This window comes from Oncorhynchus kisutch, linkage group LG16 (genome assembly GCF_002021735.2).
Source record: "Oncorhynchus kisutch isolate 150728-3 linkage group LG16, Okis_V2, whole genome shotgun sequence".
Classification (NCBI taxonomy): domain Eukaryota; kingdom Metazoa; phylum Chordata; class Actinopteri; order Salmoniformes; family Salmonidae; genus Oncorhynchus; species Oncorhynchus kisutch.
The window spans coordinates 744932-758006 of record NC_034189.2 but is presented as its reverse complement, the minus strand read 5'-3'; the positions used below and the strand labels follow the sequence as shown (position 1 = coordinate 758006).

General features: G+C 44.2%; 1 protein-coding gene across 1 annotated transcript; it reads right to left on the bottom strand.

Moving 5' to 3' along the window:
• Positions 1-9718: 9718 nt before the first annotated feature.
• trappc1 (trafficking protein particle complex subunit 1) lies at positions 9719-13075 on the bottom strand. The gene is made up of 5 exons (XM_020474072.2): positions 12952-13075; positions 12486-12584; positions 11733-11803; positions 10905-11043; positions 9719-10165 (listed from the first exon to the last, which is right to left on the bottom strand). The coding sequence occupies exons 2-5, from the start codon at positions 12582-12584 to the stop codon at positions 10037-10039; spliced, it is 438 nt and encodes a 145-aa protein (XP_020329661.2). The 5' UTR covers positions 12952-13075; the 3' UTR covers positions 9719-10036.

Below are 13075 nucleotides of genomic sequence, written 5' to 3'. Positions count from 1 at the left end.
CAACACCATAGTGCCCTCAAAGCTCATCACTAAACTAAGGACCCTGGGACTAAACACCTCCCTCTGCAACTGGATCCTGGACTTCCTGACGGGCCGCCCCCAGGTGGTGAGGGTAGGTAACAACCAAACTGCCATGCTGATCCTCAATACTAGAGCCCCTCAGGGGTGTTTTGTTGACGACACAACTATGGTGGGTCTGATCACCGACAACAATGAGACAGCCTATAGGGAGGAGGTCAGAGAACTGGCAGTGTTATGCCAGAACAACAACCTCCCCATCAAAGTGATAAAGACGAAGGAGCTGATCGTGGACTACAGGATAAGGAGGAACACGCCCCCATTAACACTTCGGGCTGTAGTGAAGCGACTGCTTAGCATCTGACCATAAGGCACTACAGAGGGTAGTGTGTACGGCCCAGTACATCACTGGGGCCACGCTTCCTGCCATCCAGGACCTACAGTGGCAAGAAAAAAATATGTGAACCATTTGGATTTACCTGGATTTCTGCATAAATTGGTCATCAAAATGGATCTGATCTTCATCAAGTCACAACAGACAAACACAGTGTGCTTCAACTAATAACACACAAATTATTGTATTTTTCTTGTCTATATTGAATACATAATTTAAACATTCACAGTTTTGGTTAGAAAAGGTATGTGAACCCCTAGGCTAATGACTTCCCCAAAACTAACCTGGAGTCCAATCAATGAGACGAGATTGGAGATGTTGGTTCGAGCTGCCCTGCCCAATAAAAAACACTCACATTTGAATTTGCTATTCACAAGAAGCATTTCCTGATGTGAACCATGCCTCGAACATGAAGCTGGAAAGGGTTACAAAAGTATCTCTAAAAGCCTTGATGTTCATCAGTCCACGGTAAGACAAATTGTCTATAAATGGAGAAAGTTCAGCACTGTTGCTACTCTCCCTAGGAGTGGCCGTCCTGCAAAGAGGACTGCAAGAGCACAGCGCAGAATGCTCAATGAGGTTAAGAAGAATCCTAGAGTGTCAGTTAAAGACTTATAGAAATTTTGAGTTGAGTTGTTTGCAAGGAACACACAACACTATTTGTAGAGAAACAAAAGGCACAGCAACATCAAAACCTCATCCCAACTGCAAAGTCTGGTGGAGGGAGCATCATGGTTTGGGGCTGCTTTGCTGCCTCAAGGCCTGGACAGCTTGCTATCATCGATGGAAAAACAAATTCCAAAGTTTATTAAGACATTTTGCAGGAGAATGTAAGGCTACCTGTATGCCAATTGAAGCTCAACAGAAGATGGGTGATGCAACAAGACAACAGAATGGCTTCAACAGAAGAAAATACGCCTTGGAGTGGCCCAGTTAGAGTCCTGACCCGAACCCGATTGAGATGCTGTGGCATGACCCTGCTGTGGCATCTCCCTCACTAGCTTTAAGCACCAACTGTCAGAGCAGCTCACAGATTACTGCACCTGTACATAGCCCACCTATAATTTAGCCCAAACAACTACCTCTTTCCCAACTGTATTTAATTTTTATTTATTTATTTATTTTGCTCCTTTGCACCCCATTATTTTTATTTCTACTTTGCACATTCTTCCATTGCAAAACTACCATTCCAGTATTTTACTTGCTATATTGTATTTACTTTGCCATCATGGCCTTTTTTGCCTTTACCTCCCTTCTCACCTCATTTGCTCACATTGTATATAGACTTGTTTATACTGCATTATTGACTGTATGTTTGTTTTTACTCCATGTGTAACTCTGTGTCGTTGTATCTGTCGAACTGCTTTGCTTTATCTTGGCCAGGTCGCAATTGTAAATGAGAACTTGTTCTCAACTTGCCTACCTGGTTAAATAAAGGTAAAATAAAAATAAATAAAATAAATGACCTCGAGAGAGCAGTTAACACCAGACATCCCAAGAATATTGCTGAACTGAAACAGTTTTGTAAAGAGGAATGGTCCACAATTCCTCCTGACCGTTGTGCAGGTCTGATCCGCAACTACAGAAAACATTTGGTTGAGGTTATTACTGCCAAAGGAGGGTCAACTAGTTATTAAATCCAAGAAGACATGAAAACGTAACATTGTTTGTGATTTATTAGTATAAGCAGACTGTGTTTGTCTCTTGATTTATGACCAATTAATGCAGAAATTAAGGTAATTCCAAAGGGTTCACATACTTTTTTTTGCCACTGTACCGGTACCTCCTGTATATACTAGGTGGTGTCAGAGGACTGTACCGGTACCTCCTGTATATACTAGGTGGTGTCAGGCCTGTACCAGTACCTCCTGTATATACTAGGTGGTGTCAGGACTGTACCGGTACCTCCTGTATATACTAGGTGGTGTCAGAGGAATGTACCGGTATCTCCTGTATATACTAGGTGGTGTCAGAGGACTGTACCGGTACCTCCTGTATATACTAGGTGGTGTCAGAGGACTGTACCGGTATATCCTGTATATACTAGGTGGTGTCAGAGGACTGTACCGGTACCTCCTGTATATACTAGGTGGTGTCAGAGGACTGTACCGGTATCTCCTGTATATACTAGGTGGTGTCAGAGGACTGTACCGGTACCTCCTGTATATACTAGGTGGTGTCAGAGAACTGTACCGGTACCTCCTGTATATACTATGTGGTGTCAGAGGACTCTACCGGTACTTCGGGTATATACTAGGTGGTGTCAGAGGACTGTACCGGTACCTCCTGTATATACTATGTGGTGTCAGAGGACTCTACCGGTACCTCCTGTATATACTAGGTGGTGTCAGAGGACTGTACCGGTACCTCCTGTATATACTATGTGGTGTCAGAGGACTGTACCGGTACCTCCTGTATATACTATGTGGTGTCAGAGGACTGTACCGGTACCTCCTGTATATACTATGTGGTGTCAGAGGACTGTACCGGTACCTCCTGTATATACTAGGTGGTGTCAGAGGACTGTACCGGTACCTCCTGTATATACTATGTGGTGTCAGAAACTGTACCGGTACCTCCTGTATATACTAGGTGGTGTCAGAGGACTGTACCGGTATCTCCTGTATATACTAGGTGGTGTCAGAGGACTGTACCGGTATCTCCTGTATATACTAGGTGGTGTCAGAGGACTGTACCGGTACCTCCTGTATATACTATGTGGTGTCAGAGGACTCTACCGGTACCTCCTGTATATACTAGGTGGTGTCAGAGGACTGTACCGGTACCTCCTGTATATACTATGTGGTGTCAGAGGACTGTACAGGTACCTCCTGTATATACTAGGTGGTGTCAGAGGACTGTACCGGTACCTCCTGTATATACTAGGTGGTGTCAGGCCTGTACCAGTACCTCCTGTATATACTAGGTGGTGTCAGGACTGTACCGGTGCCTCCTGTATATACTAGGTGGTGTCAGAGGAATGTACCGGTATCTCCTGTATATACTAGGTGGTGTCAGAGGACTGTACCGGTATCTCCTGTATATACTAGGTGGTGTCAGAGGACTGTACCGGTATCTCCTGTATATACTAGGTGGTGTCAGAGGACTGTACCGGTACCTCCTGTATATACTATGTGGTGTCAGAGGACTCTACCGGTACCTCCTGTATATACTAGGTGGTGTCAGAGGACTGTACCGGTACCTCCTGTATATACTAGGTGGTGTCAGAGGACTGTACCGGATACCTCCTGTATATACTATGTGGTGTCAGAGGACTGTACAGGTACCTCCTGTATATACTAGGTGGTGTCAGAGGACTGTACCGGTACCTCCTGTATATACTAGGTGGTGTCAGGCCTGTACCAGTACCTCCTGTATATACTAGGTGGTGTCAGGACTGTACCGGTACCTCCTGTATATACTAGGTGGTGTCAGAGGAATGTACCGGTATCTCCTGTATATACTAGGTGGTGTCAGAGGACTGTACCGGTACCTCCTGTATATACTAGGTGGTGTCAGAGGACTGTACCGGTATCTCCTGTATATACTAGGTGGTGTCAGAGGACTGTACCGGTACCTCCTGTATATACTAGGTGGTGTCAGAGGACTGTACCGGTACCTCCAGTATATACTAGGTGGTGTCAGAGGACTGTACCGGTATCTCCTGTATATACTAGGTGGTGTCAGAGGACTGTACCGGTACCTCCAGTATATACTAGGTGGTGTCAGAGGACTCTACTGGTACCTCCTGTATATACTAGGTGGTGTCAGAGGACTGTACAGGTACCTCCTGTATATACTAGGTGGTGTCAGAGGACTGTACCGGTACCTCCTGTATATACTAGGTGGTGTCAGAGGACTGTACCGGTACCTCCTGTATATACTATGTGGTGTCAGAGGACTCTGCCGGTACCTCCAATATATATACTAGGTGGTGTCAGAGGACTGTACCGGTACCTCCTGTATATACTAGGTGGTGTCAGAGGACTCTACCGGTACCCCCTGTATATACTATGTGGTGTCAGAGGACTCTACCGGTACCTCCTGTATATACTATGTGGTGTCAGAGGACTCTACCGGTACCTCCTGTATATACTATGTGGTGTCAGAGGACTCTACCGGTACCTCCTGTATATACTAGGTGGTGTCAGAGGACTGTACCGGTACCTCCTGTATATACTATGTGGTGTCAGAGGACTGTACCGGTACCTCCTGTATATACTATGTGGTGTCAGAGGACTGTACCGGTACCTCCTGTATATACTATGTGGTGTCAGAGGACTGTACCGGTACCTCCTGTATATACTAGGTGGTGTCAGAGGACTGTACCGGTACCTCCTGTATATACTAGGTGGTGTCAGAGGACTGTACCGGTACCTCCTGTATATACTAGGTGGTGTCAGAGGACTGTACCGGTACCTCCTGTATATACTAGGTGGTGTCAGAGGACTGTACCGGTATTTCCTGTATATACTAGGTGGTGTCAGAGGACTGTACCGGTACCTCCTGTATATACTAGGTGGTGTCAGAGGACTGTACCGGTACCCCCTGTGTTTTTAGCCTCGGCATTGTTATTGTGTTTTTATTTTATTTTTTACTTTAGTTTATTTAGTAAATATTTTCTTAACTATTTCTTGAACTGCATTGTTGGTTAAGGGCTTGTCAGTAAACATTTCATGGTAAGGTTCTCACCTGCTGTATTCAGCGCATGTGACAAACACACTTTGATTTAATCTAGGCGGCATATACAGTAGTGTATAGGATAATATATACAGTACCTTGCGAAAGTATTCGGCCCCCTTGAACTTTGCGACCTTTTGCCACATTTCAGGCATCAAACATAAAGATATAAAACTGTAATTTTTTGTGAAGAATCAACAACAAGTGGGACACAATCATGAAGTGGAACGACAATTATTGGATATTTCAAACTTTTTTAACAAATCAAAAACTGAAAAAATTGGGCGTGCAAAATTATTCAGCCCCCTTAAGTTAATACTTTGTAGCGCCACCTTTTGGGTATGTCTCTATCAGTTTTGCACATTGAGAGACTGACATTTTTTCCCATTCCTCCTTGCAAAACAGCTCGAGCTCAGTGAGGTTGGATGGAGAGCATTTGTGAAGTCCGGGTTCTGGCTGGGCCACTCAAGGACATTTAGAGACTTGTCCCCAAGCCACTCCTGCATTGTCTTGGCTGTGTGCTGTGATAGAAACATTACATATTTACCTGGTTTGTTTGATCATTAATAGTTAGAAATTAATACTTAACAAATAGGACATTTCTGTTTAATTCTGTGTTTCTGTAACGAGAAGGTTTCCACTCTAGCTTCCTGCAGTTAGTCTGGGCGTAAGGTCAAGGAAAAATGGGTTTTGCTAGAGATAGTTTGAGCTGACAATGACTTGGTGATAATTACCTACAGCTGGCATTCCATAGACAAGATGTGGTGTGTGTGACCCAGATAGAGAGAGCCTGGAACGGTTTAGAACAATGCCTTATTGTTTCATCTTCCTGGCATCTGGGAAACTGAGCCGGGTGTAGATAACCAAGGTGGCTTATGGGAAGGTTAGAAATGACTGACTAAGCATTTTTTAGGGCCTATATAACATGTTTTTTTCATTTTCAATTGGGTTCTCAGCCTTACAGTCAAAACTGTTGGGTTGACGATTTGATTATTTTCAATAATGAATTGATATTAAATAAAGATGATTCTTTGAAGAAATGACCAAGTCTCTCAGTACTGAATTTCCATGACAGTACGTAATACTATCATCCGCATGGACATATACACAAGTATATTACATTGTCCTGTTGGAAGGTGAACCTTCGCACCAGTCTGAGGTCCTGAGCCCTCTGGAGCAAGTTTTCATCAATGATCTCTCTGTACTTTTCTCCGTTCATCTTTCCCTCGATCCTGACTAGTCTCCCAGTCCCTGCCACTGAAAAACATCCCCACAGCATGATGCTGCCACCACCATGCTTCACAGTAGGGATGGTGCCAGGTTTCCTCCAGACGTGATGCTTGGCATTCAGGCCAAAGCGTTCAATCTTTGTTTTATCAGACCAGAGAATCTTGTTTCTCATGGTCTGAGAGTCTTTAGGGGCCTTTTGGCAAACTCTAAGCGGGCTGTCATGTGCCTTTTTACTAAGGAGTGGCTTCCATCTGGCCACTCTACCATAAAGGCCTGATTGGTGGATGCAGAGATGGTTGTCCTTCTGGAAGGTTCTCCCATCTCCAGATGAACTCTGGAGCTTTGTCAGAGTGACCATCGGGTTCCTGGTCACCTCCCTGATCAAGGTTCTTCTCCCCCGATTGCTCAGTTTGGCCGGGCAGCCAGCTCTAGGAAGAGTCTTGGTGGTTCCAAACTTCTTCCATTTAAGATTGATGGAGCCCCCTGTGTTCTTGGGGACTCTTCCATTTAAGATTGATGGAGCCCCCTGTGTTCTTGGGGACTCTTCCATTTAAGATTGATGGAGCCCCCTGTGTTCTTGGGGACCTTCAATGCTGCAAACGTTTTGTTTGGTCCCCTTCCCCAGATCTGACTCGACACAATCCTGTCTCGGACCTCTACGGACAATTCCTTCAACCTCATGGCTTGGTTTTTGCTCTGACATGCACTGTCAACTGTGGGACCTTATATAGACAGGTGTTTGCCTTTCCAAATCATGTCCAATCAATTGAATTTATCACAGTTGGACTCCAAGTTGAAGAAACATCACAAGGATGATCAATGGAAACAGGATGCACTTGAGCTCAATTTCGAGTTTCACAGCAAAGAGTCTGAATATTTATGTAAATTAATCTAAAAACCTATTTTTGCTGTGTCATTCTGGGGTATTGTGTGTAGATTGATTATGAAAACTTGTAATTTAATCAATTTTAGAATAAGTCTGCAACGTGAATTTCATAAAAATGGTAAAACATTAAAAGTTATCCTTTTTAGATAAAACTATACTAAATATATTCATGCCAACAAATAATTGATTAAAACACAGTTTTGCAATGATGGTCTACAGTAGCCTCAACAGCACTCTAAGGTAGCACCATGGTGTAGCAGGAGGACAGCTCGCTTCCGTCCTCCTCTTGGTACATTGACTTCAATACAAAACCTAGGAGGCTCATGGTTCTCACTCCCTTCCATGGACTTACACAGTCATTATGACAACTTCCGGAGGACGTCCTCCAACCTATCAGTGCTCTTGCAACATGAACCGACATGTTCACCCAATCAAAGGATCAGAGAATGAATCTAGTACTGAAAGCATCAGCTACAGCTAGCTAGCACTGCAGTGAATAACATGTGGTGAATAGTTGACTTTGAGAAAGACAATAGTTGAACAGTTTTGAACAAAATAATTTAAAAAAAAGGATTAGCAAGTCATTTTTCTTCCACTTTCAGTTTCATTAACTTAGCTAGCACATGCAGCTAGCTAGCTTAGCCTACTCAGAGGGATGCTATGTTAGCTAGCTGGCTATAACAGAGGGATGCTATGATAGCTAGCTGGCTATGACAGAGGGATGCTATGTTAGCTAGCTAGCTATGACAGAGGGATGCTATGTTAGCTAGCTGGCTATGACAGAGGGATGCTATTGTTAGCTAGCTGGCTATAACAGAGGGATGCTATGTTAGCTAGCTGGCTATAACAGAGGGATGCTATGTTAGCTAGCTGGCTATAACAGAGGGATGCTATGTTAGCTAGCTGGCTATGACAGAGGGATGCTATGTTAGCTAGCTGGCTATAACAGAGGGATGCTATGTTAGCTAGCTGGCTATAACAGAGGGATGCTATGTTAGCTAGCTGGCTATGACAGAGGGATGCTATGTTAGCTAGCTGGCTATAACAGAGGGATGCTATGTTAGCTAGCTGGCTATAACAGAGGGATGCTATGTTAGCTAGCTGGCTATAACAGAGGGATGCTATGTTAGCTAGCTGGCTATAACAGAGGGATGCTATGTTAGCTAGCTGGCTATGACAGAGGGATGCTATGTTAGCTAGCTGGCTATGACAGAGGGATGCTATGTTAGCTAGCTGGCTATAACATAGGGATGCTATGTTAGCTAGCTGGCTATAACAGAGGGATGCTATGTTAGCTAGCTGGCTATGACTATCCAACACAACACTGGAACCCTTCCAAGTCAAGGTAAGCTTTTGGTTTTATTAATTTATTGCCACCGGTTTACTAACGCGTCAGTTCTATTAGCTATTTTGACTATGCCGTTACTTTAGCTAATAAGGTGACAACTATTTAGGCTGTGTGTAGCAATTATGACATGGTTTGGCATGGAAAGATTTTTTCTCCTGGCCACATACGGCTGATGTGTTGTGCATTGAAGTCCACAAGAGAAGGGAAAAGGTGAGAGGAGAACGTATAGATGCGAGAAGCAATACAACGTGGCTGCTATGAAAGTGAACTGTGTTTCACACGTGATCAGGGGTGTATTCATTGAGACGATTCTGTTACGTTTCTTAAACGGAAGCAAACGGAAACAAAACGGGGATAAACATGCCTGAATGTGTCCAATAGAAACTCTTGTTTGCAACTGTTGGACTAATGACTACACCCTAGATCAGCTAGATGCAGGCAAGAGGTGATACTGTTGGACTAATGACTACACCCTAGATCAACTAGATGCAGGCAAGAGGTGATACTGTTGGACTAATGACTACACCCTAGATCAACTAGATGCAGGCAAGAGGTGATACTGTTGGACTAATGATTACACCCTAGATCAACTAGATGCAGGCAAGAGTGTGAAAGGAGGTTTTGAATGGGTCACTGTCACCTCTAATATTTATCTTGTCCTGCGTTGTTGTAAATAAATAAATATGTTGTAAATAAGGCCATGCTTATGAATAAATAAATCGTCCTCCCTCGTCATAAACGGCACTGACCGCCACAGATATATATTCCGGGGGATTAAAGTGATATCCCATTATACGCCCCCTGATCACCACGGTAACACGTCCTGTTACCCAGAACCCCCAAGGTCAGAGGTCAACAGTGACGGTGTTATCACCCTTAATCAGCCAATCAATGACATGATTTTGACCTGAGTAATCAAAAGGTTGTAACTAATACAAAGTTTACAGTGTTCAGAGTGTGTGTGTGTGTGTCCATCGTAGTGGAGGATGAAAGTGCTCCTCTCTCAGAACAGAAACATGTCATCACGTTGTTCAGGTTTAGTGTGTTTAGTGTGTGTGGGTGTGTTTAGTGTGTGTGGGTGTGGGTGTGTTTAGTGTGTGTGTCCATCGTAGTGGAGGATGAAAGTGCTCCTCTCACAGAACAGAAACATGTCATCACGTTGTTCAGGTTTACTGAGATGGTTCTATTTAATACAGGAGGCAACAACCAACATTCTGTTACTAACAAATAAATACATGATTACATTCCCTCACAACCCCAGACAACCCCACCCCCAAATGTGTGCGTGTTTGGTTTGCGTGCGGTGTGTGTGTGCGATGCGTGCATGTTTGTCTCCTCTGTGTGTGTGTGTGTGTGTGTGTGTGCGATGCGTACATGTTTGTCTCCTCACTGTGTGTGTGCGATGCGTACATGTTTGTCTCCTCACTGTGTGTGTGTGTGCGATGCGTACATGTTTGTCTCCTCACTGTGTGTGTGTGTGTTATGCAGCGCGGGGGCTGAAGAAGGGCAGGGCTCGGATGTAGAGGTCCAGTCTAGTAGAGAAGAGGTCAGAGGACAGCTGCTCCCCCAGAACACACAAAGGATTCTTCACTATGTACTCTACATACAGCTGGAATAGAGACAGAGATTATAATACTACATACAGCTGGAATAGAGAGACAGAGGTTATAATACTACATACAGCTGGAAGAGAGAGACAGACAGGGGTTATAATACTACATACAGCTGGAATAGAGAGACAGACAGGGGTTATAATACTACATACAGCTGGAATAGAGAGAGATAAGTTATAATACTACATACAGCTGGAATAGAGAGAGATAAGTTATAATACTACATACAGCTGGAATAGAGAGAGATAAGTTATAATACTACATACAGCTGGAATAGAGAGAGATAAGTTATAATACTACATACAGCTGGAATAGAGAGAGATAAGTTATAATACTACATACAGCTGGAATAGAGAGAGATAAGTTATAATACTACATACAGCTGGAATAGAGAGAGATAAGTTATAATACTACATACAGCTGGAATAGAGAGACAGACAGAGGTTATAATACTACATACAGCTGGAATAGAGAGACAGACAGAGGTTATAACACACAGAGGATTCTTCACTATGTACTCTACATACAGTGAGAGTGGGAGAGAGAAAGAGAGAGAAGAGGGGGGAGAGAGAGAGAGAGAAGAGGGGGGAGAGAGAAAAGAGGGAGAGAAGAGAGGGGGAGAGAGAAAAGAGAGGGAGAGAAGAGGGGGAGAGAGAAAAGAGAGTGGGAGAGAGAAAAGAGAGGGGGAGGGAGAGAGAGGGATACTGGGTTACTTACGCCCCCCCCCATGCTTACCGTGCTGTATATCTGGTGCAGTATATCTTTAGCGTTGGGAACTCCCAGGTCTGTGTTCATTATGATCTTAACGCCAGTAGCTGTCTCATAGTAGTGCAGTTTATACTTGCTGGTCTGAAAGGTCAAGAAACCATCCTTCCTGTGGAGGGGTTAAGGGTAAACAACAGTGAAGGAAGCTGCATAGGCTACTAAACCTTCATACGACTACTGAGAGCAAATCTTAAGACTTCCAATCGTTGAATATAAGATTCAGGATGATGACCACGCAAGACTGATGTTAACACATACCATACCCACCCATCCATCCATACCACCCACCCATCCATCCATACCACCCATACATACCACCCACACATCCATACTACCCACCCACCCATACCTCCAACACCACCAATCCATCCATCCATACCACCCACCCATACCATCCATACCACCCATCCATCCATACCACCCACCCATACCACCTACACATACATACCACCCATCCATACCACCCACCCATCCATGCCATCCACCTACACCACCCATACATACCACCCACCCATACCACCTACACATACATACCACCCATCCATACCACCCACCCATCCATACCACCCACCCCACCATGCCATCCACCCACACCACCCATCCACCCACCCATCCATCCATACCACCCATCCATCCACACCATCCATCCATACCACCCACCCATCCATCCATACCACCCATCCACCCATACATACCACCCACCCATCCATCCATACCACCCATCCACCCATACATACCACCCACCCATCCATCCATCCATACCACCCATCCATACCACCCATCCACTCTGAAGGATACATATCCAGGGGAGACATCTTGCTGCAGAAGGATCTAATGGAGAACAGCATCCCATACATCAGCTTAAACTCCTGGGAGAGAGAGAGACATGAGGGAGAGAGAAACCAGTCTAGACAATTGTATCACTTATGTTATAATAAGGTCTGTATGAAACAAACTTGTATGGGTAGTTATGAAGATGGGTGGTATGTATGGGTGGTATGAAACACTATGTAGTCTATACAAAACACTATGAAGCCTGTATGGATGGTTATGAAGATGGGTGCTATGTATGGGTGGGTGGGTGGTATGAAAAACTATGTAGTCTATACGAAACACTATGAAGCCTGTATGGATGGTTATGAAGATGGGTGGTATGTATGGGTGGGTGGGTGGTATGAAAAACTATGTAGTCTATACGAAACACTATGAAGCCTGTATGGATGGTTATGAAGATGGGTGGTATGTATGGGTGGGTGGGTGGGTGGTATGAAAAACTATGTAGTCTATACGAAACACTATGAAGCCTGTATGGATGGATGGATGGGTGGTATGTATGGGTGGGTGGGTGGGTGGTATGGATGGTTATGAAGATGGGTGGGTGGGTGGTATGGATGGTTATGAAGATGGGTGGTATGTATGGGTGGGTGGGTGGGTGGTATGGATGGTTATGAAGATGGGTGGTATGTATGGGTGGGTGGGTGGTATGAAAAACTATGAAGCATGAATGAAGCGTTATGAAGCCTGTATGTCACGTTATGCCTCCTGTCTCACCTCTTCCTTGGAGATGCCGGCCTGTTTCTTGCGGTTCCACTCCCCATAGTGCAAACAGCTTCCGTTACGATCAAAGATGTACAGGTTATGAACCGTCATCTATACAGGGGTCAGAGGTTAAAGGTCAGGGTTCACTTCGCACTCACTTATTGCCTTTTTAGTCATGTGGTGGCTAACCATGAAACTACCCCTATTATGAAGTGCAAGACAGAGCGAGGAATTACTACTTCAATCTTTGTCAATATTTTTGGACTCTCCCTTACTAAATATTCGCCTTGCAACTAATTACAATATAAACGAGTGTGTGTGATGTTGCTATTGAGCTAACGTTGGCTAGGTAGCTAAACATTCAAGATATCTAGTTACACTGCGCTATCTGTGTCGTTACTAGCATTCTCTAACTTCGAAAATAACTAACAAATAACTATTAATAAAGAGAATTAGTCGAGAATCAAAAACTGTTCACCTTTCTCTTCCTGTTTCTTACAGAAATACCCCAAAAGAGACGCCCCTTCTACTGCCTGACGATAAAACGTCTGCCAAAACTCGTTCGTTCCGGGTATGAAATTAATGATTGGAAGGAGAGCAAA